General features: G+C 42.5%; 1 protein-coding gene across 7 annotated transcripts in view; it reads right to left on the minus strand.

Moving 5' to 3' along the window:
- The window catches only part of LOC129670564 (WD40 repeat-containing protein SMU1), a 32,754-nt gene extending 8,991 nt beyond the window's left edge, over positions 1 to 23,763 (minus strand). For 3 of the 7 annotated variants that reach the window (XM_055599118.1, XM_055599117.1, XM_055599116.1), the window contains exons 1-13: positions 23,672 to 23,729; positions 22,772 to 22,886; positions 21,772 to 21,982; positions 19,264 to 19,416; positions 18,281 to 18,391; positions 16,621 to 16,749; positions 14,118 to 14,237; positions 9,298 to 9,414; positions 8,101 to 8,228; positions 7,321 to 7,447; positions 5,270 to 5,437; positions 4,124 to 4,276; positions 3,260 to 3,383 (exon numbers count right to left, since the gene is read on the minus strand). In XM_055599118.1, the coding sequence (XP_055455093.1) occupies positions 3,285 to 3,383; positions 4,124 to 4,276; positions 5,270 to 5,437; positions 7,321 to 7,447; positions 8,101 to 8,228; positions 9,298 to 9,414; positions 14,118 to 14,237; positions 16,621 to 16,749; positions 18,281 to 18,391; positions 19,264 to 19,416; positions 21,772 to 21,982; positions 22,772 to 22,800 (1,545 nt within the window). In that variant the 5' untranslated portion in view covers positions 22,801 to 22,886; positions 23,672 to 23,729 and the 3' untranslated portion in view covers positions 3,260 to 3,284. Of the gene's footprint in view, positions 1 to 2,749; positions 3,384 to 4,123; positions 4,277 to 5,269; positions 5,438 to 7,320; positions 7,448 to 8,100; positions 8,229 to 9,297; positions 9,415 to 14,117; positions 14,238 to 16,620; positions 16,750 to 18,280; positions 18,392 to 19,263; positions 19,417 to 21,771; positions 21,983 to 22,771; positions 22,887 to 23,239; positions 23,495 to 23,671 lie in introns of those variants that run through there. The other 4 variants (XM_055599115.1, XM_055599121.1, XM_055599119.1 and 1 more) reach the window with 4 other exon arrangements.

The following is a 23,763-nucleotide window of genomic DNA, read 5'->3' on the forward strand; positions in this document are numbered from 1 at the left end:
TTCCCTGGAACTATAGTTAGTTGTGAGCTGCCATGTGGGTACTGTGAATTGAACCTGGGTCCTCAGGAAGAGCAGCTAGTGCTCTTAACCACTAAGCCATCTCTCTCGCCCAGCCTAGGAACACTGATCAGGTCTCATTCTGTTGGGGGTTTGCCTTCTGCTAGTTTGTGTTCAGTAGCCTGAACATGAAGGTGATTGTGTAGCTGAGGTTGAAGACTACCAATATGGGGGAGAACTATAAGTCACCTGGGACAGCCAGCCATCATGGTGGTACATGCCTGTAGTCCCAGCATTTAGGTGGCTGAGGGCAGGATAATGCATGGGATTTGTATTGGGTTCAAACCCAGTCTGTGCTGTCAAGTCATATGATCACTGCTGATGGTGTTCCAATTTTAGACATCCACCATGGTTGGAGATTATAGTTCAGTTGGTATAGTAGCTTGGTTACATCTTCAGCACTCAACAGAACCAATTTGGCAGGTAGGTGACTGAGCTGGTAAAAGCATAAACCTGGTTAAATGTCAGGCTTTGTTGTTGAGTTTTTGTCTGTTTTTGTTTTCTTCCTTCAAGATGGGGCCTCATTAGGCTGTTCTAAAACGCATTATATAAACCAGGCTGACTTTGAGCTCAGATCGGCTTCCCAAATGCTGGAATCAAAGACATGCACCACAGCATTTGGCTGGCTGTTGAGCGTTTTAAACTCAAACCAGGAAGCCATGTTACCTTGAACATACTGTAGTTTAAGCTTTTCAAATATAGGATTCTAACATGCTGTATAGAACAGAAATGCTGTTACTGTACCTTTAGCATTTACGATGGGACCTTTGGGAAGAGTAAAAATGAAATCACCTACCTAAAGGATGACAAAATGCTGTATGTGAACATGCTTGCTAATTGGTCTCAGTGTAGTAGTTTGTGTTGGTCTGGGGTAGAACCTAAAAATGTCTTTCAAACAAGCTACTGGACTGGTAAATCATGAAAGCAGACTGGAATCTAGCTGCTTTGTGATCAGTCACATGAAGTCAATGTTTAACAGAAAATACATAAATTCTGAGTCAGCTTGAACCTAGAAGAAAACTGCAAGACTGAAAAACTAGCAGTGAAGGAAGAATACTACACCTGAGAATTATTTACACTGGTGGCATTTCTAAAAAACATTGCCCTGAAACATGATTCATCATGAGTTGGGACAGGACACATTTTTTACCACCAGGATTTATGTGGTGGGCCACATAAAGACTACTACCTCTGTGGAATCAGACTTCATATGAAAGTCCCAGGCACTAAGCTTCTGTTAGCCCCTACTACAGGGCCCTTAATCTTTGGTTAGGTGGGTAGCCAAGTTAAAAAGCAATAGTGCCAGCAGCCTTCCAGCAAGTCCCACATCTAAGGAGATTCCCACAACTTGGCCACCTCAATGGGAAATGAGTGCCAGGGCTAGGCGTTAGCCTCAACGCTGCCTCAGCACAGGGTTATTAGGGGAGGGTCCCTACCTTCAGCCTTGGAGAAAACTGGCTATGTGGAGCTTAAGAAAGGGCAGTGGGCATGCTGGCATATGCCTTTAGTCCCAGAAATTGGGAGGCAGAGACAGCCTGGTCTACAAAGTGAGTTCTAGGACAGCCAGGGCTACACAGAGAAACCCTGTCTCAAAAACAAAGGTCAGTCTTAAAAGTTCTTTCCAAATGTAGCTGAAGAATGAACAAAGGTGGTCTGTTAAAACTATCTATACTCCCAGCAACTAACATTACCAGTTTGTCCCATATTTAGCTTACTGATAATACCACACTGCAGTTCCTGTTTTGAGACAGGATCGTACAGTGCAGCCCCAGCTGGTCCTAAAACTGGTTGTGATTCTGGTTTGTGGGTACTGGGTACTTGCCAAACTCCTATTTAACTCTTGGGTTTTCTCCCCCTCTTTGAGTCAGACAAGTACAAGGTCTCCTATTAACCTAGGTTGACCTTAAACTTTTTTCTTGTTTCTCTTTCAAGACAGGGTTTCTCTGTTTAACAGCCTGGTTGTCCTGGAACTCAATCTGTAGGACCAGGCTTGTCTTGAGCTTACTTTAGGACTAACTTGAACTTCTGATCCTCCTGCCTCCACCTCCCAACTGCTGGGATTACAGGTGTGCACATGTATGTGGTACTGGGGAATCAAACCAAGACATGTATTCTAGACAATGAACTAGAGCCCCAGCATCAAATGTGAAACTTGGTAACAACTTTCTCAATAAAAAGCCTAGGAGAAGAAGGCCTCACTTTCTTGATACAATTTAGCAGTTATCTTTGTACATTATAAATGTTCTGTCTTTGGTTTAAATGTGAAGGACATCAACATGGAACACATTTTTAAGAGTTTTGTTTACTGTGAAAAGTTTTTCTGTAGCTAACTGAGAAGTATATACATTATAAGAGCTAAATCGTGGGTCCCTTTCTAATTTTTCTTCACAAAAGTCCATTTGCAAGTGCTCTATCATCCTCTACATAGAAGAGAGAGGTGCCCAAACTTCAAATCCCATAAACAACCCTGTAACTAGTTCCAACTGAAATAAAAGACTAAATTCCCTGAAGTGGGCCTGAACATAAAAGGTAGAGCTCAGAATGAAAGGCTGACAAGCAAATAAGGTCATGTGTCACCAGGGCTTTTTCATGTTAGCCTACCTTATACTGTCCAAGGAACTGACTACCAGACTGGAGGTTCAAGAATAAGGATTCCCTCTCCCACATATGAATATTTGTGGTAAAGTCTTCAGAATGGTATAAATTTATTAAAATCTTTTTTTTTTTTTTTTTTGGAGGTGACAGAGGGCAAAGTGTCCCACTTATACCCAACACTGTAAACATACACAGTCTATATTACATGTGCTTCAGTCTGGTATTTGTAGTCTAGGAGATAGATCTCAGGAGCTGCTACTCTCCAGCCCACCCAGGAAACAGAGCCAAAAGAGGAATGGTTCCCAAGTTCAGAAGGAACAAGCAGCCAAGGCTGTTCCACTCTGGCTCCAGAGTCCTCTATGTGTGTTTGGGTGTGTATGTGCATGTATATGGAAAACCTGTGTCAAAGTATGTACAAAGAGAAAGGGAGGTCACGGTCACAGAGGTCAGGGCAGGCAGGGTTGCTCAAGGCAGGGCCTGCTTCGATAGCTAGCTCACAAGTAAATCCTCCGCAGGTCTCCAAAGTGCTGTGATGGTAAACATGCCTCCATGTAAGTGCTTGCTCCCTGGCTGCAAAGAAAACTGTCTGAATGAGTGAGAAGAATACCGCAAGGCTGCAGTGCAAGGCTGCCTTAGGGTTTCCAGAGCTTCAGGAGTCCATCTTCACTGTAGGTGGCAATCAGGTTCTGGTGCGGGTGGTGGGCAATTCCGATCACATCCTTCTCGTGAACCTGGACCGTGGAAAGCAGTCAGAGTGCACAGACCTTACTTAACAAAGCACTCCAAGAGGCCTCCAGAGTTGAGTGGGGATGAAGAAGGGACCCTAAGAGGTCACATACTCCAAATGCCATTGCTTGAAGAGGGCTCTCCAATTACTGATAATCAGATAGTTTTCATTTTGTTAAATCACTAAGATTTGTGGACTGCTTATTAAAGGAACTGGCATGCATCATTCCTCATAAGCTGGGAGGTGACACACACTTTTAATCCCAGAAGGAGGCAGAGACAGGTGGATCACTGAGTTTGAGGCCAACCTGTTTTACAGAGCAAGTTCCAGGACAGCCAGGGCTACACAGAGAAACCCTGTCATGAAAAAGAAAAGAAAATACTCCTCATAACTCCAATTTTTTGAAACTTAATAGCGGAAAGCTGAAAGTTTCAAAAGCAATCAATTTGGAAGGATAATAGGCAAGTCATTTACCTTCTAAAGGTATTGGAGAAAGCCTGTCTCCAACTCCTCTGCCTGGAAGATCTGCCTAGTTAGCTAGACAGTATGTCCCTCTGCTTTCTGTACAGTCATCCTCTTCCCTGAAGCCGAACTGCATTATCTGAATTCTAACATGTGATACAGTTACTTAACTGTGCATTGGCAAGCACCTCCACTGCATGCTCTCTATAGAGGTTCACACTGACGGTGGTCAGCCTGCAGATGGCTTGTCCTTCAGGGCATGCATCCCCAGTTACTACTCACCGTCAGAGTTCTCTCCAGCTTGCCAGTGACTGTGCTGAAGCAGTAGAGCACAAAGTCTTCCCCAACACAGTAGATCCACTCACCACGGGGCGACAGGGCACAGCAAACAAAGTCACCACCCTCTCTTTTACCAGAACTGAAACTTCTGACAATCTGGAAGGCACCACATCCAAAGAAAAGAACAAGATTTACAGCAGGTCAACTGCAGGCAGCATGCTAAACTACCCCTGCAGCTGACCTAGCACTTAGTAAGGACTGTCTGTTTTGAGACCTAGTCTCGCGTATCCAGGCTGGTCTCAAGCTTGCTTGCTATGCAGTCAAGGCTGACTTTGAATTCCTGATCCTTCTGCCTCCAGCTTCCAAGAGCTGGGACCTAAGTGTGTTCAGGCTTCCACCTGAAAACATTCAACAAATAAGCTACCTAAAATTAAAGAGCTGACAGAAATTTTGAATTGTGCTTCCAAGTCACCACCCCGTCCTCTAGTTTACTATGTTCTCCTGAGGCAAATTCGGTACCTTATATATAACCATTTTCTAAATCAATATACCTCTAGTTTTCAGTACTACCTGAACTTAAAATTCCAGTCCAAACAGATGCAATGCCCATCCCCCACCCGTGATGGACCAAGTAGGACTTTGCTTTATGGTATATAACATTAAACTCATCTTGGTAGTGTTCAGCTTAAGTCCCAGCACTTGGGGGCTGGGGAAAGGACACCCAATTCAAGGCCAGCCTAGGCCACACAGTGAGACACTGATGCTTTCTTCCCTTGTTAGCCTGTGTAGTAGTTACATGTCCAGAGAGAGTAATCCACACCACAATAGGCCTCCCTAAAAGGAAATGCTGCTAGCTAAAGGAGGCTGAAGACAGGCTGGAGCTGGGCACAGTACACCCATAAACCCAGACTGAGGAGCCTGAGAGGAGGGTCACTGAGTTTGAGGGTAGACCAGCAAGACTCTGTCTCAGAAACAAGACAGACTAGATGAAGGAGAAAAAGCATCATATATACACTGCAGAAAGGGTGCACTTCCGTATGGGTATCTACAAATATAGTTCTAAGCTAACACAGCTTAGAAGCAGGCACCTCGTTAGTTACAGTATGGGCCAGATCAAGGCCAGTGCAGAAGCACTTTCTGAGAACTCACCTGCCCCTGCATGTTCATGATGACCACTGTGTTTGACCGGTTGCACACAACAAAGTGCTCTGGGTTTTTAGGAAGCAGAATCACACTATTGACGGTAATATCTGTCCCTGCAGTACTGCCTAGGGACTTAAAGGTATTTGAACATTCTGTGGTCTTCATATTCCAGATCTACCATACGAAAACAAAATATAAACATTTTGAGTATGAGAATCTCTGAAGTTTAAGGCTTAAAAGTTAACAATTAGGTTAATAAAAATGAGTAAAAATGGACTCAAACAAAGCTGCTTGATCTTAAGAAAATCAAATAACCAATACTGCCACATGTAAGCACTCTTCAGCATTTAACTAGCATAATAAAATGAAAACTACAATAAACAATATGATCCAGGATCTTTCCTTATACATTCTTCCTTAGCCAAAAGAACCACACACCTTGAAATTAGCTACGTGTCACTGCTATCTTCATAAACAACCAGGAGCACAGTGGCACATACCTGTAATCCCAGAACTTGGGGAGCTGAAAGTTCAAGGCCAGCCTGGGCTGCTGTTATAGCAAGATCCTGTCTCAAATCAAACAAAATACCAAGCATGATGGTACAGACCTGTAATTTCAGCCATCAAGAAGCTGAGACAGAAGGATCCTTACTTTGAGAAAGTATATTCTACAATGGCTCCGGTAAGAAGGGAGGGAAAAATTACCCAGGAACTGAGGACATGCTCAGTAAAGTACTTGCTAGACAAACATGAAGACTTAAGTTTGATTCCCAGCGCCCACATAAAAATTGGATGCCAATAATCTCAGTACTGGGAAGGAACCAGGACAGCCAACCAGCTTATCTGAATCTTTGAATTTCAAGTTTAGTGAGAAATCCTGTCTCAGTAAGTTGGAAGCTGAGAGTGGCTGTACATGCCTGAAGTGTCCCCGACCCTGCAAGAACCCCTGAACAACATGGAGAAGCAACTGAGGAACACCACCCAAAGTTGACCTCTGGGCTCTAAGTGCGTAAGGAGACATGCACACACCCACATATACAAACAAAATACTCAAATGGCATTAAAACCGAAGGAGAGGTTAGCTTAGCGCCCTATCTTCAAAACTGATTTGGTGAGGCCGAGGTGTAAGACAGAAGCATGGGAATTTTCTTGAAGTTCCACAAATGACGCTAATGTACAGCTTACTGAATATGGTCAAAAAGAAACCACAACATTGGCACATACATGGGAATCTAGGAGGCTGAAGCCCTTCAGACCCTAGAACTACTTATCTTGGTGTATTTTTTTATATTAATTACAGTTTATTCACTTTGTATCCCAGATGTAGCCCTTCCCGCTTTCCCTCCCAATCCCATTATCTCAGTTTTCACCTTGTTCTAGTCAGACACCCTGAAAAGCCTGTGATATGCTTAGAAGAGATGGACCAAGGATTGCCTGGTACTGTTCAGATACCCTCACTAAGGAGGTGGGAGAGCCTCTCCAACATGCCCCTGATGCTTTTCCTATGTGATTAACGAAGCTCTGCACAACACAGATGTCTTCTAAACACCCATGAACAGTCACCACCACAGGCACACCTGCCACCAACTCCTGGCCCCTTGTTTGTCTTTAAAGAAAAGGTCTTAAACAGCAGAGACTGGCACTGAACTTGTGGCAAGAGGGGTGCCTTAGATTCCCAACTGCTCTTATTCCTATGCTTTCTCTCCCTTCCTCCTCTTCAAACAAGGAAAGTTCTAAACTGGAAGAGAAGCACAAGAAAGGAGGACTTGGTCACTGAGACTTCTGAACTGATTTTAAGGAGTGGTTAAGTAGTGGCCTCTAGTTATGGGAAGGGACACTGAACTACTGCATGTATCTATGAATGAAGGAAGCCTCACTAGGTTTAGAAGAACCTCTTTCTACACACGATAAAGCTTGGCCTGTATGAATCTGAGGATACATGAGTGTGTACCATACACAACAGGGAACTTTTGTCTCAGATCACATGCTAGATCATCACCATCCTGACCAACGCTACCTTCATAACATCCCAGAATGAGTCGGTGCTGATACTTCACCTTCACAGTGCCATCAGAAGATGCACTGATGATGTAATGCCCATCTTGTGTGAACGTTGCCTCGTTAACAAAGGAGGAATGGCCCCGAAATTCCTTCAGTGTTTTTCCAGATTTCAAACCATGAATTCTATCAAATAAAATTAAAAGAATAATATTCAGTATGTCATTCTGGGGAGCAAAGTATTGAATGCATTTTAAGTGAACTGCAAAAGTATTACACTATTAAATTAAATATACACAGTATAACTTCATTATGTCAAACAATGAAACAGAAAAATGCAAACTGCACAGCAAGAGACTGAGAGAAATACCAGTAACCACAGGCTTCCGTCCAGACCAGTAAGAGATTAGTAATTAGTGGGTCTTAGCTATGTGCCAGGAATCTGGGTCCTCCAAAGCACTAAGAACACAGGTGGCTCCACAGACCACCTGTTTCCTTTTTCAAGACAGAGTTTCACTGGGAAGTCCAAGCTGGCTTAGACTTGGTCCACCTGTCTCTCCTTTCCAAGCACTGGGAATGCAAGCTTCCAGCTCCACACCCAGCTCCACAGACCATGCACTGAGACATGAAACACCGTTATTTCATCCTTGCAGGTCTCTTCTGGATAAAAACTCAAATGCACAGAACAGTGCTATGCCACCTGAACTTGAGGAAATGAGGCCTATATACCCTTGCAATCACATCACCCCATCCTGAAAACAGCATAAAGGTTCATGAGTAACTTCTCCCTCTGGGGTCCTGTTTTATCACATCTTCACGAGTTCAGGGATCCCTCTTACCTTATTGTCTGGTCAAAAGATGCACTAAGGATCTGACTGCTGTCCTTAGAAAAGCTTAGGCAGGTGACCCCTTTACTATGTGCCCTTTCAAATCTTCTCAAACACTGTCCACTTTGAATCTTCCACACCTTTATTAAGAAAATAAAAGTGTGAATAAAGTGTTAGCAGATACGGCTCCCAACACAGTGCTATTATACCAAGACAGCATGAAAGCTGCATGTGAACGTTTCCATCTGGCATGTCTACTGTAGTAGTATAATGATGTGAGATCCGTTGAAACTTAAAACTCTTTTCTTATAAATTATTAAGATAAAGATTCAAGACTAGGGGCTGGAGAAATGGCTCAGAGGTTAAGAGCACTTACTGCTTTTGTAGTGGACCCAGGTTCAATTCCCAACACTTATATGATGGCTCAGAACTGCCTGTAAATTCAGTTCCAGGGGACTCTGATGCCTACTTCTGACCTCCTCAGGCACTAGGCCCAAACACTGTGCACATACATACATGCAGGCAAAACATTCATACACGTAAAATAAATAAATCTTAAAAACAAAGACAATTAAACCTTTAAAACAAACAAAAAACAAGCCACAGGTAAGAGTATTTGTCTAACATTTACAAGGCCCTGAGTTCAATCCCCAACACCTCACATGCACACAAAAAGAAAAACAATAAAACAATAGCTATGTCCATTAAGCAGTGACCATTTCCATATTTTACCTAGCCCCAGCTCCACCATAAGCAATTAAAAACCAAGTACAGCTAATGGGCTGTATACCATTCCCTTAATACATTACATACAGTGAGCTACAACCAAAACAGACAAGGACAGATTTGAACTGAAGTGCCAGATCTGTAATTTATCAGCTGTGTGACTTTAAACATGTTAATAGACCATCCCACACAGAATTATTAGTAAAATTTAACAAGAAAAAGGAATTAGCATCAAGTTGATGCTTACAAAAAAGTGCTATTTTGATAATGAATGTCAGGTGTACCACACCATTAAAAAACTTGAAAAGGGCTGGGCAATGGTGGTGCACGCCCTTAATCTCTGCAACAGAAGTAGAAGCAGGCAGATCTCTGAGTTCAAGGCCAGCCAAGGCTACAGAGAGAAACCCCATCTCAAGATAAACCAACAACAAAACAAGAAACCTGAAAATGTTTAAATACAAGCACTCTTGGCACCGATCATACCTTGATCTTTCCATCTTGGGCCCCAGTTGCTAACATTTCAGTGTCTCTACTGAAACACATGCAGAGGACAGCATCATCCATCATCATGAAGTTATCCTGGGCCTGGTACTTAAGATCCTAAAGTAAGCAACGATTAACAGTTATTAAACTAACACAAAATCACACCAGTGGCCCCACCCAGAATTGCTGAAATTGACTAGAAGCAGGACGATGGAGTGTGTCTACTTTAAACCTCCAAAGCAAATAGCAGTGCCATGTACAAGTTCCTCATGAACAACTGATAAAACTAGGGATAAATAAATTTACATAACTCAAATTACACTACAGGAAGTACCAACGTAAGGTAGACATGGCAATGCCTCTGGTGACTCACCGAACGTCTCTACGCAAAATGTCTCTCCAGTCTCACATTTTCTGTCTTTAACAAATCTCAATTTACTTATTTGGGGGATAACATGAGAAAGTAAGCAAACATTTGTCTCAACCTGTCAGCTACCTTTCCTAAAATCATCTACAGGAATATCTATGTATGATGTTTCATTTATCATCTATCACTACTCAAATGAAAGGGTTTTTTGTTGTTGTTGTTGTTGTTCTCATTTTCTATTTTTCAGGAAGGGAAGTTTTGAGATTAGAGGCATATATTATCACACACAGAAAATGAGACTGGTTTTTGTTTTTTTATTATAAAGTGAGATTGTTTAATGATTTAAACAAATGGGCCAGAAAGATGACTTAGGTGGCAAAGACTTTTGCCACAAAGGCCTGGCCACCTGAATTTCATCTCTGGAACTCATGTAAAGGTGGGAAGAAGAAAATCAACTCCACAAAGTATTTCATATATTTTTTAAATATGTTTCCATTATTTGTCTTTCAGAAGTTGGTGCTTTTCTTTTTCTTTTTCTTTCTCTTTTTCTTTCTTTCTCTCTCTCTCTCTCTCTCTCTCTCTCTCTCTCTCTCTTTTTCTTTTTGAGACAGGATTTCCCTGTGTAGCCTTGGCTGTCCTGGATTCACTTTGGAGACCAGGCTGGCCTTGAACTCACAGAGATCTACCTGCATCCTTTTCCCTCCCCCAGTGCTGGGATTACAGGCATGTGCCACCACACCCAGTTGTATTCAGTACTTTTTTAAACCAAACATACAAAAAAGTGAAAATCGCCCATAAAATCCACTACCCCAGCTGGCAAGATGGGCTTAATGGGTAAAGAGGTTTCTACTACTGCGATAAAACACCGTGGCCAAAGCAGCTCGGGAAAGAGAGGATTTATTTCATCTTTTACACAAAGGTAACAATCCTTCACTGATGGAAGTCAGGGCAGAAACTCAAGCAGGGCAAGAGCCTGGAGGCAGGAGCTGATGCAGAGGCCATGGACAAACACTGCTTATTGGCTTCCTTCCCAAGGCTTGCTTAGCCTGCTTTTTTATGGCACCCAGGACCACCAGCCCAAGAATGAAGGATTTAGACTGGAAGGTGGGGGTAGCACCACCCACAACGGCCTAGACCCTCTCACATCAATTACTAATTAAGAAAATGTCCTACAGGCTTGCCTACAAACCTATCTTAGGAAAGCATTTTCTCCATTATGATCTATTCCTCTCTGGCTGGAGAGATGGCGCAGCAGTCAAGAGCATTGGTCACAACAGTCTCTAATTCCAGTTCCACGGGCTCTGACACCATCACTCACATGCAAACAGGCAGAATGCTAATGCACATAATATAAAAACAAATAAATCACGAAAGAAAAAGATTCACTGGATACGGTGGCACACACCTGTAATCTCAGCACTCTGGGAGGCAGAGGCAGGAGGGTCTCTGTGAGTTTGAGGCCAGCCTGGTCTACAAAGTGAATCCAGAACAGCCAAGGCTACACAGAGAAACCCTGTCTCGAAAATAAATAAATAAAGGAATGAATGAATGAATGAATAAATAAATAAATAGAATAAATAAAAGAACAAAAAGAAAAAAATAAGATTCCTTCCCTTCAAATAGCCCTAATGACTACTGTTAATTTGACAAAAACTAGCTAGCACCGATATCTGCTATTACTAAAGTCTGATTCCTGAGGTCCATATAAGATCAGTAGAGAACCAACTCCCACAAGTTGCCCTCTGAACTCAGCACAAGCACATTGGAACAAAAGCATCCATAAACAAAAAAATTATATTTAATATTTAAAAATATTTAATATTTAAAATTAAACATTAAATAATGCATTAATAAATTTATCGATAAATTAAATATTAAATTAAAAATATTAAATAATAAAGAAAATCATTATATACGGATTGAAATTTAGTGTAATGAAAATCACACTGGAATGGATGAGTCAATAAACAGTAATCTGAAGGTAAAATAAATTGGATCTACACTTACCCATCTATACAAATTCCAGGAGTAAATCAAAAACTAAAGCAAGGCCAAGTGGTGGTGGCACATTCCTTTAATCCCAGCACAAGAGGCAGAGGCAAGCAGATCTCTCTGAGTTCAAGGCCAGCCTGGTCTATAGATCTAGTTCCAGAACTGCCATGGCTACACAGAGAAACCCTGTCTCAAAAAACCAAAAACCAGAACAAAACACTGGAATTTCAGGCGGGCTGCCAAACCAACCATCCAACATGTACATGGACTCTGGAACCCTGAACACTGGTTCTCACACTTGCAGAGCAAGCACTTTACCCAACGGAGTCATTTCTTCAGCTCAGGAATACCTATTCTGAATTCCCTAAGACAGAAAGCTCCTAGAAACCCAATTTTTAAAAAAAAAACAACAGAAAATGGACAAAGGGGCTGGGGAGTTGTTGTCTTACAAGCATGAAGATCTAAACTCAATCCCCAAGACTCAAGTGGAAAAAAAAGTAGCATGGTCTATATTTGTACTCCCACAGCTAGGAAAGCAGACATGGGTCTGACACCAACGAAGGCCAGCCTATTCGAGGAGTTCCACACCAGAAAGAAACCTATGTCAAAACAAGGTGGGCAGCACCTGAGTAACACCACGCAGGGCTGTCCTCTGGCCTCCACACACACGTGCACAGGCACCTGCACACTCTCATATAAGCATACACACATGGAGTGTGGTAGCTAGAAAGTTTTGGGGGCTATTAACATATAAATTTCATTCGCACACACATAAAGAAACTCATTACACAGATCATGATTCATTCCATACAACGCAAAGCAATTCAGCAATTATTTCAAAAGCACTACAAGAGGAAAGTGAGGGGTACAATACACTACACGGCATGCATGCTGTCACCTGAGAACATTACTAAAAAGACATGTAAGAAACTGCTAGCAGAGAAGCCCTGTCTTGAGAAATAAAATTAAAAAACTCAGAATTTAACCTAAACTGAGATTTTAAACTATAAAATGCAACACCGGTGGTAGTGACACAAACCTTTAATTCCAAAACTCAGGAAGCAGTGGCAGGCAGATCTTTGTGAGTTTGAGGCCAGCCTGGTTTACACAGTGAATCCAGGACAGCCAAGGGTACACAGAGAAACAAACAAACAAAAAACATATGCTGGAAAGGATGTGGAGAAAGAAGAACCCTCCTCCACTGCTGGTGGGAATGTAAACTTATACAACCACTTTGAAAATCAATCTAGCACTTTCTCAGACAATTAGGAATCATGCTTCCTCAAGATCCAGCTATACCACTCCTAGGCATATATCCAAAACACTCTCAAGTATACAACAACGACATCTGCTCAACCATGTTTGTAGCAGCTTTATTTGTAATAGCCAGAAGGTGGAAACAGCCCAGATGCCCCTCAGTTGAGGAATGGATACAGAAATTGTGGTACATCTACACAATGGAATATTACTCAGCAATACAAAACAAGGAAATCATGAAATTTGCAGGTAAATGGTGGAAACTGGAAAAGATCATCCTGAGTGAAGTATCCCAGAAGCAGAGAGACACACAGGGTATATACTCACTCATAAGTGGGTATCAGACATATAATATAGGATAATCATACTAAGGAAGCTACTCAGGAAGGAGGATTCTGGCTAAGATGCTCAATCCCCATTCAGAAAGGCAAACAGGATGGACATAGGAGGAGGGGGAAAACAGGGAACAGGACAGAAACCTACCAAAGAGGGCCTCTAAAAGGCTCTACCCTGCAGGATATCGAGACAGATGATGAAATTCATAGCCAAACTTTGGGCAGAATGCAGGGAATCTTATGAAAGAAGTGGGAGATAGTAAGTCCTCCTGGAGAGGACAGGAGCTCCACAAGGACAGCAACAGATCTAAAAAGTCTGGGCACAGGGGTCTTTCCAGCCACGGACCATTCATGGAGATGGCCTGGAACCCCTGCACGGAGGTAGCCAATGGCAGTTCAGTGTCCAAGTGGCCTCGATAGTAATGGGGACAGGGACTGTCTCTAACATGAACTGACTGGCCTGCTCTTTGATCACCTCCCTCAGAGGAAGGAGCAGCCTTACTAGGCCACAGAGAAAGACAATGAATGCAGCCACCCCTGATGAGACCTGATATGATAGGATCAGAGGGGAGGGGAGGAGGACCTCCCTTATCAGTGCACTGGGAGAGGGACATGGGTGGGGAAGAGGGAGGGTGGGATTGGGAGGGGAGGAGAAAAGAGGTACAGGGGGGGAATAAACTGTAATTAATAAAAATAAAAATAATTTAAAAAATTAGAATTTAACTTAAAACAATATTTTAAATTATAAAATGAATGTTCATTTCAGAAAGATCCTTCCTCAAGTCTAACTCAGAAATAAGACAGCTAATTACTGGAAAATTAGCAATTCTTTCTAAAAGAAAAAAGTTAATGCATTTAAAATACTTTACCTTCCTGATTTTTCCAGTAGTGAAGTTCCACACTTCAATAAATCCATCAACAGAGCCAGTGACCAGATACTGACCATCTGGAGAGAACCGAGCACACTCCACATGGGATTTCTGACCAAACTGTTCCAAGTGAGACAATGAAGACGAAAGTTTTATGTAATGGTCTTAAAATAATACCCATTTAACCTTTTGAGCAATCCTGCCCTTGCATATAATCACAGATGGCCTGTACTATGGAGTACAAGAGGACGTTTCTAAACCTGAATCCTGGTAGATGCTATCTCTGAATGCTTACATCTAAATGCTGTTTTAATAAAAATGAGGGAGACCACTTGGTTTTGTTCTTTCAAAGATGGTTTCACTATGTGGCCTAAGCTGGACAAGAACTGGATATACAGCCCACACCGTCCTCAAACTGGAGATCTTTCTACTTCAGTACCCCCAAGTGCTGGGACTACAAGCAGACATCACCACACTTAGCTGGAAAAAAAAAAAAAAAAATTCTTTGTTTTATCATGAGATGTAGAACAAATAATTCAGTTAGCTGAAACAATAACTTTCTGCCAGAATCAGCTATTAGAATGGCATTCCACTCACAAATTAACATGGCTTAACAGGTTTCTGTTGTGTATCTGGACAGCTCAGCAGTTAAGAGCACTGGCTGCTCTTGTGTAGGACCTGGATTCAGATCCCAGAACCCACAAGGCAAACAACTCACAACCATCTGTAGCTACAATTCCAAAGGATCCAGTGCCCCTTTCTGGCCTCTATGGGCACCAGGCACACCTGTGGTGCACAGATCAACATGCACACAAAACACCAATACATAGAAAATAAAAAGTGAATAAATCTTTAGGGAAACAAAAAAACTAGGAATAATCTGACAAGCTACTCACTTGGTATGTGCCTCAGGACAGTGGACAGATGGCAAGAGAAGACTAATGGATCACCATTAGTGATTTCACTCCTTCTTTAGCGCTGCGGTGCACACCCAGGGTCCACACATACAAGGCAAGTGCTCTACTATTGAAAAATATCCCCAGCCCTCTTTTTTATTTTGAGAAGACAGGGTCTCATAAGTTGCTCACACTGGCCTTGAGCTGAGTCTAGAACTAACGCAGGCCACGATGTCTTCCTGCCTTAGGCTGCAGAAATTACAGGAGTGCACCATCATATCTAGCTATATTTTCAATGCAAAAAATTACAACATGTTCATGCCAGAAAACTTCTAGCCCAGTGACACCAATAAAATAAATTCTGGTTGAATGAAGTCAACCAAGGTAAATAAAGTTACTACTCAAAATTATTATCCCATGCAAGTTAGAACACAGTGCAGAAAAGACAAATGTGAAATACTAAACCAAAGTCAAAAAGTCAAATAGCAGGCAACATCTGTGTGTGTGCATTTATGTGTAGTACAGTGTATGCATGTGTACACGTTTACGCTGGTACACTCACCCACGCATGGACACATGGAGATTAGAGGTCACTATCAGTTATCTTCTACCACTGTCTACCTTATTCTTCAAGGCACAGGCTCTCGCTGAATCTGAAGCTCCCCATATTCTGCTAGAATGGCTGGCTACCAAGCTCCCAACATCTGCCTGTCTCTGCCCCCAGCACTGGGCTTACATATGCATGTTCACACTCAGTTTTATGTGGGTAATGGAAACCCAAACTCAGGTTCTCATCTTTGCACAGCAAGCATTTATCCACTGACCCCTCTCCCTAGCCCCATAAACATGTAGCATTTTTACATCTATGAACTCAATTAAAGCACGAAATTATAGAGAAGCTGTAATATAAAAGAGATGCTAACATTAGCAAACATACCTCTGACTGAAAACTGAACTACTTGACTGTGCCTTTTCCTAGAAGTATACAAACAGGCAGATGGTGGTCAAGTATGCCTTTAATCCCAGCACTTGGGAGACAGACACTGGCTGATCTCTGAGTTGGAGGCCAACCTGGTCTACAGAGCGAGTTCCAGGACAGCCAGGGCTACATACAGAAAGCCTTCTTGGAAAGAAAAAACAAAAACAAAAGTCTCCAAATACAATCAAGATCTGGGGATGTAACTATTGGTGTGCTGAGGTCTAACCCTCAGCACGCAGTCACACAGTAACTAAGTGAGCCTGAAGGTAAATTATCCCTTAACACCACAAGTCAACCTTACAACCCATGTCAGTCCTCTGCCTGACACGCAGCCGACTAAGCACAAATGTTTTAACAGGACATGCATGCAGAAGCCAATACAGTCCCAGATTTAACCAGAGTGGACTATTTCTCCAAATAAAGGACTACGGGCTGGACTTCACATACGTATATAATTGTGTAGACAAGTGACGCGCAGCACTGCCAGGCCACAGCAGTACCCAATGGACACCAAGAGCCCCAGGTACTGTCAGAGCTCTCCTCCCTGGTACCTAGCTCCTGCAGCAGGCTCCGTACATTATGAGCACTCAATGACTGACTACCAACTGTTTACGATATCAGATCCTACCTTAATATGCCTGCTCAGTTGTGTTGGAAACTTTTCTTCTTCCACATCTTTGACAGCTGCTTTGCCTCGAAACAGATCTATGGTCATACCGGGAGGAAGTAATCCCTGGTGCTGCTGCCACTTCAAAGCCTGTGAAAAGAGAAAATAATCAATCTTCTCAGACGCTTTGAAGAGCCAATATTTACTGCTTACTCAGGCAAATCCAAGCCTGAAAGAATGAGGTCCAGAGAGAACTAAGCTTTCCGGTCACCACCATCTCTGACCATGCAAACACAGGCTAGGGTACAATGTGTGCAAGAGCATGGGCTACTCACGGCAGGCTCTGACAGGAGAGGCAAACATTATCACACACCATTATTATCATTTCCCTTTATTATAAACAAAAAATGTGGAAAGCAGGAATTTCCCATACCCATTGGAACTTTGAGTTCCAATACTCATGACCACTAACAACATTTTACGTTAATTCCCTCTAGTCATTTTCCTCTGGCATGATGAATTAAATTGCTCTATCAGCAACTACACTATTCACTATAATCTGCCTTCACCTAATATCATCATACTATGGCATACCTTAATATGCCCATTCATATGTATTAGGAATTGCAAAACTATCATTTTAATGGCTGTAAAATATACTGTTTACTGGATGTTTCTGTTTAGCTAATCACTATATTAGGGAACACTTGAACTGCTTCCAACTTGTCAACTTATCTAATGAATGCTACCTTGAACATCTCCAGACAGGGGTGCTTTGTAATCCCAGCTTGTGCCTACTAGGCAAGAGGAAACCCCATGTGAGGAAGTGGCTCCATCAGACTGGCCTGTGGGCACAGCTGAGGGCACTTTCTGGATTAATAACTGATGTAGGCCCAGCCCACTGTGGGCAGTACCACCCCTGGGCAGATGGCCCAGGTTGTATAAGAAAGCAAGACGAGTAAGACATGAAAGGCAAAACAGCAAGCAGCACAACTAACTGGCTTCTGCCTCAGTTCCTGACTTCATGTTCCTGCTTTGAGATCTTACCCTGGCTTTCCTAGATGACAGTAGAGCATATAAGGAAAAAAATACTTTCCTCCCTAAGTTGTCTCCATCTCCCAAATATTAGTATTTACACACATGCAAATCCTCACAGTAATACCATATTTTTGTGTCAGAAAATAAATCACTGTAGGATTTCACTGGAAGCAAATCTACAATCTCACGCACAAGGAGTAAGCACTCTGTCCTACTGACAGAGCTACAGCCCCAGCCTGACAAGACCAAAGAGCTGGTAAGAGTACGGATTCGCGCTGGAGAGATGGCTCAGAGGTTAAGAGCACTGATTGTTCTTCCAAAGGTCCTGAGATCAAGTCCCAGCAACCACATGGAGGCTCATAACCATCTATAATGAGATCTGGTGCCCTCTTCTGCCATGAAGGCAGAAACCTGTATAAAAATAAACAAACCTTAAAAAAAAAAAAAAAAAAAAAGTATGGATTTATGGGGCATGAACATGGCAGTTCCCTAGCAGTTCCAACATAATTCTAAAAGATGCTAGAGCTTATATCCTGGATGCTTAGTCTACATTGCTACTCCAAGAAAAGAGGAAGAGTGCACAGCACAGCTGCTAAGCAATCAGCTATACAGGTATGTTCTATCCGAGGCAGCATTTAATTACCTGTCCCAGCAATGCCATGAGACGAGAAGGCGGCACCACACTGACTTCCCCAGCTAACGCCTGGGCAATTGCTGCTCTCCTTTTCTCTTTGCTACTTCCATCTGGATAAGCCTGGGAGGAAAAAGAGGTGGTATCATTTCCAAGGAGAAGCATGGCATGAATGTATGTACTTAAAGCACTTAAGAGCAGGTACTACCCTACCAGAGACAAGGTCGATTCCCAGTACCCACATCGGTCAGCTCACAACTTCTTGGAACTCCAGCTTCAGGAGGAATTCGATGCCTCAGGCTTCCTAAGGCATGTGCACACATATCCATACATGCATGTATGGACACACACACACTTAAGTAAAATAATTTTTTTTTAATTTTTTCAAAAGCAACGGAAACAAGAAATTCAAAATGGAAAAATATGAAAACAAAATATCCAGTTTAACAGGTGATGAATTAAACCCAATTAGTCTTTTAAAATAAATTTCCAATCCTGCATTTCAGAAGTATGGGAGAGAACTGGTATATATATCATGAGTCAATCCATATTGATAATCCTGAAGAGCCCACCTAAGCCACAAAGACAGAGGTGTGATTCTAGTTTCTGAAATATTTGCAGGGCCAAAGACTCATAATCTTCAGAAATCTTTTTAATTATCTATTAACCAGATCCTACTACACTCTCCTTTCTTTTATTTTGATAGCCCTCCAGTGGAACGTCATGTGTGAAAGAAATTGAGTGTCTCTAAAATGGTGCTTTTCTTGGTGGATGAGACAGCTCTTTAGGAAAAGGTGTTTGCCACCAAGCACAATGATGACTTTGAATCCCATGGTAGAAGAACCAACTCCTGTAAACTGTCCTCTGACTTCCACACATGTATGTCCTTCCAAACAGATATACACAAACAAACAAAAATTAAGAAAAATTTTTGCAGGATCAGATTATTTACTTTTCACAATTAACAAAGATTCTTTTAACTACTACAGTCATACCTCACGAGGATCAAAGTAAGACCGGGCTAAGAGGTTTTCCAGATGAATATAGCGCTCTGGTTGTGTTTGCTTTAACATAATCATGGGGTCTGTCTGTCTCAGAAGTGACCTGGCAGCACCTAATTCGCGAAGCTCTATCAATTCCAGAACAACCTGGACAACAGAAAGAAAACAAAATTTCAGCATACAAATTTTCAGCACATCCTCTTTATCAATCTTTCTCAAACTTTCTATCTCTCTTGAAGGTCTTCACTTTTTTATTCTTTATGTACAAAGACAAGCATGATCAGTTTCACCCGGTAGAGAGCCTTCAATAATCCATTCATTATCACTTAGACCAACTTAATGACGCCCATGTCCTTTGAGTACTGACGGTGAGAACAAACACAGTAGGAGTAAGAACCCTGGCCAAACTTCTGTGGACAACTCCAGGAGAGCTGCTGGTGACCCAGCTTGCCCTCAGGCAGCCAAGAAGGAAAAGGGTTTTTCTTTCTCTTTTTCCCCCCAGATAGGACTTTCTTTCTCTTTTTTTTCCTCCACATGGCCCTGGCTGGGCTGGAACTTGCTGTGTAGACCCCAGGTTGGCCAGGAACTCAGAGACCCACCATGCCTCTACCTCCCAAGTTCTGACCTAAAAGGGTATACCATCATGCACCATTTCATGATTTACTAATTTCTTTTAGAAAAGGAAATTAATATTTCTTTTTCAGTAACATTTGATACAGATATGGCCTGTCAAAAGTAATTTCCAAAACTAGGAAATAGCACTTTTCTTCATCACTAGCAATTTCAAGTGGTTAAAGCAATAATAAATAGGTATCACAATAGCACAGCAGTCAGCCCATTTGTCTCACAAATCAATAAATAACCTCAATCCTTCAAATTCCACTTTTCTTTTTATTTTTGGTTTTGCTTTGTTTGTTTTGTTCTGAAACAGGGTCTCACTACTATGCAGCCCTGGCTGGCCTGGAACTCACTGTATGCCAGGCCAACCTCTGCCTCCCAAGTGCTGAAATTAAAGGTTTGAAACATCACACCTGATTGTTTTTTGTTTGTTTTTTTTGGGGGGGGATTGTTTGTTTGTGGAGTTTTTAATGTTTTTTATCATAACTAAGTTGATGTTTGTTCTAGGGTCTTGTTTTAGGGTAATAAAATCCTTAGAATTATACTATGACAAAATTATGTTACTAAAGAACCCCTTGAATAACACCCAAGTTTGTGCCAAAATGACACCTGACACCTTCACACAGGAATTGGGGGGGGGGGAAAGCTGGGTGCAGTGGTACACACCTGTAATCCCAGCACTTGGGGAGGCAGAGGCAGGAATATCTGTGAGTTAGAAGTCAGCCTGGTCTACAAACTGAGTCCAGGACAGCCAAGGGTACACAGAGAAATCCTGTCTTGAAACAAAAAGAAACAGAATTGGTTACGAGAAAAGCCATGTCATTAGGTCAAGGTCTTGAGCCAGTGCCACCTCTGAGGATAAGGGCCAGTGGGGAGATGGGGAATGAAGACTAGGGCTGGAAACTGTATGATCAGAGTTATATAACAAAACCTCGACAGAGCCCTCTGGCTGGGGATCTGCCAAGTGGGAGGCACAACCCGATTCCAGAGACAGAACCAGAGTTCTAAATTCAGGTCTCTCTGAGACTCCGCTTTCTGGTTTTCCTCTGACTACTTCCAATCTGTGTCCTTGAGAATAAAACACTAGTCACCTAAGTACAGAGCTTTTATGACTTCTATGGATCATTCTAGGAAATTATCAAATCTGAGCATGTCATGTGAGGCCCAAAAGTTAGTTGGGCAAAAGCTTAAGTGTCCTAAAGCTGGGATGGGGTGAAGCATGCCTCCAATCCCAACACTCAGGAGGCAGAGGCAGGTGAACTCTGAGTTCAAAGCCAGCCTGGTCTACAGAGCAAGTTCCAGGACAGCCAGGGCGACATAAAGAAACTGTCTCAAAAACAAACACACACACACAAACAAATAACAGCATAAGTGGCCTAAATATGGCCCACCCCAACCCACCACCCAAAGACAGTGCAGGAAATATCTGAAGTGAGGGAAATCTATGTCAGACTTAGTAGTGTGTGCTAATTCCAGGTGGTCAGTGCCTGAACTGAATCACATTATATTTTCTGATGCAAGAATATTTTTCTCTTTAATTTCCTTTTGAGACAGGGTCTTGCAATAGATCCCTGGCTTGTCTGGAACTCACTATATAAACCACCTGGCCTCTAACCTCCATGCTCAGCTTTAGAATATTTCATTTAATGACCACCTAAAAGTAATTTCAGTTTCCCTGGGTTTGATCCTCAAAACCACACCAAGAAATAATTTCAGTTCAGGAAAATCTTGAATCTTCTAAAAAGGAAGAAAAAGAATACACTGTTGAGTCTTGACAATGTATACTTTCCAGTCAGTTATAAGCCTTAAGTGCTTGAAGAAAGGCTCACTGATACATCCTAATCAAGTGACCAACCAAAAACCCCAGGAACATCTCAATCTTACCTGTTCATAGAGATCAATGAGGGTTTTGTCTGGCAATTTCAGAGACTGTATAGCCTGTAAAACAGTGTCCCAATGGCCACTATTAATGTCAGCCACGAAACTTTCAATGCTATCCACAGTATTTAGAGAGACAGTAGTTTCTTCCTGTAAGGTGGCCAACGCCCGATGCAAACTGTTCTCCTTCAAGTACTGCATGATAAGACGAATCACACTGAAAGAAAGTCATTCAGTTCAGAGATCTTCAGTCAGTAACCCAAAGGGAAACATTTGAGGTTAATTCTCCTGATTAGTCCTTTTACTACCCACTTTCCATTTTAGCATGAGTAAAACTTTCCAGAAATCACAGAATCAAGGTTCCAAAGGACTTCCATCTAAAGATAGGAGAACTGGGGTTCAGAGAGGTGAAATCATTTGTCCAATGCCCCCTCCCCCGAAAGGAAGTTGGTAGCCATTATTATTCAGAGAGGTGAAATCATTTGTCCACTGCCCCCCCCCCCAAGTAAGTTGGTAGCCATTATTATTCTGATCACTGGATTTACTGGATATTTGTTTAAGATAATTTAAACCTACAATAGTCACTTTTCTTTTTCTTTTAAAACATCTGGCTCATGCTCTTAATTTCGGCACTCAGGAGGTTGAGGCAGGTGGATCTCTGAGTTTGACACCAGCCTGGTCTACAGAGAGAATTTCAGGACAGCCACGGCTACACAGAGAAACCATGCCTTGAAAAGAAAAAACTGGGCTGGAGAGATGGATCAGCGGTTAAGAGCACTGACTGCCGCTCCAGAAGTCCTGAGTACAATTCTCTGCAACCATATGGTGGCTCACAACCATCTGTATGGAATCTGATTCCCTTTTCTGGTGTTCATGAAAACACCACTCACATACAATAAATAAATAGATAGATAGATAGATAGATAGATAGATAGATAGATAGATAGATAGATAAATAGAAAAATAAATAAATAAATATTTTTTAAAGAAAAAAATAAAAAGTCACCTAAATTTCTGTAGGAAATTTTGGTCCATTTAAAAAATGACAACAAGCAGGGTGGTGGTGGCGCATGCCTTTAGTCCCAGCACCTGGAGGCAGACTAAGGCTATACAGAGAAACCCTGTCTCGAAACAAAACGAACAAACAAAAGCAGAAAAATTATTTACATCTAACTGCGAATTAGAAACATATATTTCGCTATGAAGAGCCACATACTGGGCTTCAGACCTTCCTACCCGTCTCTTTTTACTGCTGCAATTTCACGCCCGACTTTCAGTCTTAATACATAGCAGGTTTCAGTCTCAGCCGATTAATAAACCTCCCTTTTCTGCTGCTCTTCGGAAGAGACCTACCTCCCTAACACTCAGAACACAAATGTTTGCTAACTTAATTTGTATTTGTCAGCAAGAAAAGGCGGTGGATGGGTCCTGGAGAAGTCCAGGAAATCTCTTCAGTCAGAAACTCCCCGCCTACCTGTCTCCTCGTCGCCCCGTCTGCGCTAAAGATCATTCTTCTGACCCAATACTCAAATTGTCTCTGTCCACATAGAGGTTCCCAATCTACAAGTTGCAAACCGAAACACAAAGGCGCCACCCTGGGTCTGTCTAATCAAACAGCAGAAACAACTGAGCCTTTACAGTAACCAGAGCTCTGATGAGGAGGAAAAGCTGCCGCACAGGCGGGCCGGGGGGCTGGCGACAACAATGAGTGGGGAGTAGCTGGGCAGAGGAAAACACAGCCGTCAGGTCTGCTCAGTGTGCCTGTGCACACACCCACGCGGGGCCTCGCGGTTCCGGCCTGCCCGCCCCCGAGGCCGCAGCTTCCGGCGCGCAGCCAGCCTCCGCGGACACCCTCCCGCGTATCCTCTGCCACCCCACGCCGCGAAGACGCCACAGCAGGACTCACTCTGAAGACTCGATTTCGATCGACATAGCGGTATCGATCCCGGTCCAGACCCTACTCAACACAGAGCCGATCGCACGGCACTTTGCGACACC

The sequence above is a fragment of the Psammomys obesus genome, unplaced genomic scaffold (assembly GCF_907164565.1).
Source record: "Psammomys obesus unplaced genomic scaffold, mPsaObe1.curated_primary_1811, whole genome shotgun sequence".
Lineage (NCBI taxonomy): Eukaryota > Metazoa > Chordata > Mammalia > Rodentia > Muridae > Psammomys > Psammomys obesus.